Source organism: Triticum dicoccoides, chromosome 1B (genome assembly GCF_002162155.2).
Source record: "Triticum dicoccoides isolate Atlit2015 ecotype Zavitan chromosome 1B, WEW_v2.0, whole genome shotgun sequence".
NCBI classification, from domain to species: domain Eukaryota; kingdom Viridiplantae; phylum Streptophyta; class Magnoliopsida; order Poales; family Poaceae; genus Triticum; species Triticum dicoccoides.
In genome coordinates this window covers 507,123,961-507,127,456 of record NC_041381.1, presented here as the reverse complement: position 1 = coordinate 507,127,456, position 3,496 = coordinate 507,123,961, and the positions used below count along the sequence as shown (strand labels likewise).

At 49.5% G+C, this 3,496-nt stretch overlaps 1 protein-coding gene across 1 annotated transcript; it reads left to right on the top strand.

Annotated features, from left to right (window-relative positions):
• Positions 1-406: 406 nt before the first annotated feature.
• LOC119345084 (isoflavone reductase homolog IRL-like) lies at positions 407-1,832 on the top strand. Its single transcript, XM_037615312.1, has 3 exons — positions 407-795; positions 888-1,329; positions 1,432-1,832. Exons 1-3 carry the CDS (start codon positions 472-474, stop codon positions 1,596-1,598), a joined length of 933 nt encoding a protein of 310 aa, XP_037471209.1. The 5' UTR covers positions 407-471; the 3' UTR covers positions 1,599-1,832.
• Positions 1,833-3,496: the final 1,664 nt, after the last annotated feature.

Here is a 3,496-nt window from a genome sequence, read left to right as displayed (position 1 = left end):
CGCCTATAGAGAATGCATAAAATCATCATATAGTGCACAATACGGGATCTCTTTTCGGTGTCATTTATAATAATGCGGTTATAATAAATCCACATCAGCAATTTTCTAGAAGTCCGTAGATTTATGGTGAGGAATGTGATGCACGCCCCACCTTACCAAACGGTGTGTCCTGTCAGTCACCACGAACCTGTCTCTAAAGTGCACGTCTCGTCAGTTCGTTCCAATGGACCTGACCTAAAACTGAACCACATACACGCACGCATCCAGACTCTGTGGTAAGCTCTTTTTTTTTTGGGTAGGGACAGAAGATCGCCGGAGATGGAGCGGCTATCATGGATCCACCATTATTGCAGGCGTAACATCAAAGGCTCGCATTCATATTTAAAGCCGTGGCAGTGCAAGAGAGAGAGAGAGAGAGCAAGCAAGCCAAGGCGATAGGATCTTTACACCTGTCAAGGTACGAGGAAGATCATGGCGTCCGATGTCAAGAGCAGGATCCTTGTGATCGGCGCGACGGGGTACATCGGCAGGCACGTCGTCGCGGCGAGCGCGCGGCTCGGCCACCCCACCCTGGCGCTCGTCCGGGACGCCGTCCCCTCCGACCCGGCCAAGGCGCAGCTGCTCAAGACCTTCCAGGACTCGGGCGTGACGCTCCTCACGGGCGATCTCTACGACCACGGCAGCCTGGTGAGCGCCGTCAAGGCGGCCGACGTCGTCATCTCCACGCTGGGCGCGATGCAGATCGCCGACCAGACCAAGCTCATCGCCGCCATCAAGGAGGCCGGCAACGTGAAGGTACTGTACTATCTTGTGCAGCTCAGTTATTTGCATCCATGCACGTACATACGTGCGGCTGCTTCACACATTGCGGTGCTCTGTCTGCGCAGAGGTTCTTCCCGTCGGAGTTCGGGCTGGATGTGGACCGCACCGGCGCCGTGGAGCCGGCCAAGTCCATCTTCGCCCTCAAGGCGGGCATCCGTCGCGCCATCGAGGCCGAGGGCATCCCCTACACCTACGTGGTGGCCAACTACTTCGCCGGGTACTCGCTCCCCACCATCGGGCAGGTGCTCTCCCCGGCGCCCCCGACCGACAGCGTCGTCATCCTCGGCGACGGCGAGACCAAGGTCGTCTTCGTGGACGAGGCGGACATCGGCGCGTACACGGTCCTGGCGGCGGACGACCCCCGGGCGGAGAACAAGGTGCTGTACATCAAGCCGCCGGCCAACACGCTGTCGCACAACGAGCTGGTGTCGCTGTGGGAGAAGAAGACCGGCAAGACGTTCCAGAGGGTGTACGTCCCCGAGGACGCCGTCCTCAAGCAGATCCAAGGTTAGGAAGAACTCGACCGATACTAAGCTCACGCTTGACGGGATACGTCGAACTACACCGTACTGACGTGTTAATTCGTCTTTGTGTACGTGTACGCTACAGAGGCGCCGATCCCGATGAACATCATCTTCTCGATCGGGCACGCGTCGTACATCAAGGGGGACCAGACCAACATCGAGATCGCGCCGTCGTTCGGCGTGGAGGCGAGCGAGCTGTACCCTGACGTCAAGTACACCACCGTCGACGACTTACTCAACAGGTTCCTCTGAGGATATGCTGCTGGTCTATCTGTGCCTGAGTCCAGTGATAGTTTTTTTTTCTTTCGAAACGAGAGTCCAGTGATAGTTAATGTATCATGTATGAACGGACCGTGTATGTTTGGGACTGATGATGTCTGATGAGTCGACAGTTGTATGCTGCTGGTTGCTTTTGTTGGTTTGTAAATTGTATGTCCTCCTCCTTCATGGATGAATAAATTACTCGGGATATCTCTCTGATTGTTATTTCTAACGGCTCTGCTAAAAATCAGTCGACTGGTTTTTAGTGAAGTCTAAGTCGATTTGTTGACCCTTAGATCTTTGTGTTGCTTTAGGATCCGTGTAGCCCTGTTGTTTCCTGTAAATCAGCACACATAAGGAACGAACTGGCTGGGCCTGTTCTTTTGTCTTTGCTTTTTTGGTCGGGGCAGGCTTGAGATGGTGGGCTGGGCGGGGGTCCTTTTCTTCGTGTGTTCAGCTTTATTTTGCCAGTTGTTTTACAAGGTTTAGGTCCGTTTTCTTTTTTATTTTTGATGTTTTCGTACAGGAAGGGAACAAACAGATAGAGTGAAGTGACGTGTGTATGTTTTTTTGTTCTTAGTTAGTAGCAGTACCAAGCACTTTATTTCATAGGCCTCGACTTTTTTAATTTTTTTCTACTATTTTTTTTCTCTGCTTAGGTTCATACGGGACTGTTAAAACTCAGTCGACTCCCTCGCCGTTAGATCGTTGTTGCTTCAAGATCCATGCAGCTATGTTTGTCTTATATTAAAATAGATTGCTTAGGTGCGCGATGGGCCGATTTCCTTTTCTTTTATTGTTTCTTTTCCCTCGTGTGGCCAAATATGCGCTATGGGCTCGGCTTGAGAGGTTTATTTTTTGTCTAGTTTTGCGCTTAACTTTTCAACGGGGGAAACAGACCGTCCGAAGAGGGGTGGGGAAGCAGCTGAGAACTACCGAGGGCAGCTATTTTGTATCTTTTTTAGTTTTTTATTTACTTGTAAGTGTTTTAAATGATTCTTTCGTCCATTTTCCTTGTCATGTTTGAATTTCTTTTTTACATTTTGTATTTTCACTTTTTCTCTTGCTTTTTCCCCTTTTTTATCATTGTTCTCAAACCTTTTTGGCATGATTCTAGTTACCTTATTTTTTATTTTTTATTGAGCAACGAGTTTTATTTTTGAAAATTTACATCATTGTCATCTGGTTGCACAATCTCCCTGACTTCGTCGACTGTAAATCAATTGTTCTTTGTCAAGGGAGGGGGCAGCTGCATGTTTATCGCTAGGCACATATGCAAGTGTCGCACCCCGACGTAAATGTATGCCTTCAATGCAACTGCAACTATGTGGAATTTTGTTGGGAGTGCAAAATTGTTTGTCTGTCACTAGGCACACAACTCCAGGTGTCGTGTCCCGACTGAAATTTTGTGGTGTTTTGTCGGGCCGGGCACTTGCATGCATGACATGAGCCATGCAACTGCAAATATCGCCCCCTACCGCAAATTGCATATCTTCAACGTGACTGCAACTATGTGGTGTTTTTGTCGGGGAAGGGGTAGTTGCATGTATATCACTATGCATGCAACTGTAAGTGTTGCCCCCGATTCAACTCTGTGTTTTCTTGTCTGGAGAAAGGAATGGTTGCACGCTTGCCACTAGGCACGCAACTCAGGATTGACCTTTTGTTTTGTTGGATGAGGCAGCGTCAAGAGAGAGGGTCCCAGTTGCACGCCAAACAGCAAGGGATGCAACTACATGTCTCCGAGAATGGCCGCAACTGCATGTGTTATAACTGGTTGCAACTCGACTTTCATTTTTTGTTTGTACGAGGAGAGACACCAGTTTGCATGTCCCACACTAGGCACACAACTACATGTCTTCTAACTTGGTAACAACTTGGGGGGGGGG

What these genes read in the sequence shown, in the direction of transcription:
- LOC119345084 (XM_037615312.1), top strand. Translation starts at nt 472, where the DNA reads ATGGCGTCCGATGTCAAGAGCAGGATCCTTGTGATCGGCGCGACGGGG. An exon ending in AGGAGGCCGGCAACGTGAAG is followed by an intron (nt 796 to 887) that starts GTACTGTACTAT and finishes CTGTCTGCGCAG; the next exon opens with AGGTTCTTCCCGTCGGAGTT. An exon ending in CGTCCTCAAGCAGATCCAAG is followed by an intron (nt 1,330 to 1,431) that starts GTTAGGAAGAAC and finishes TGTACGCTACAG; the next exon opens with AGGCGCCGATCCCGATGAAC.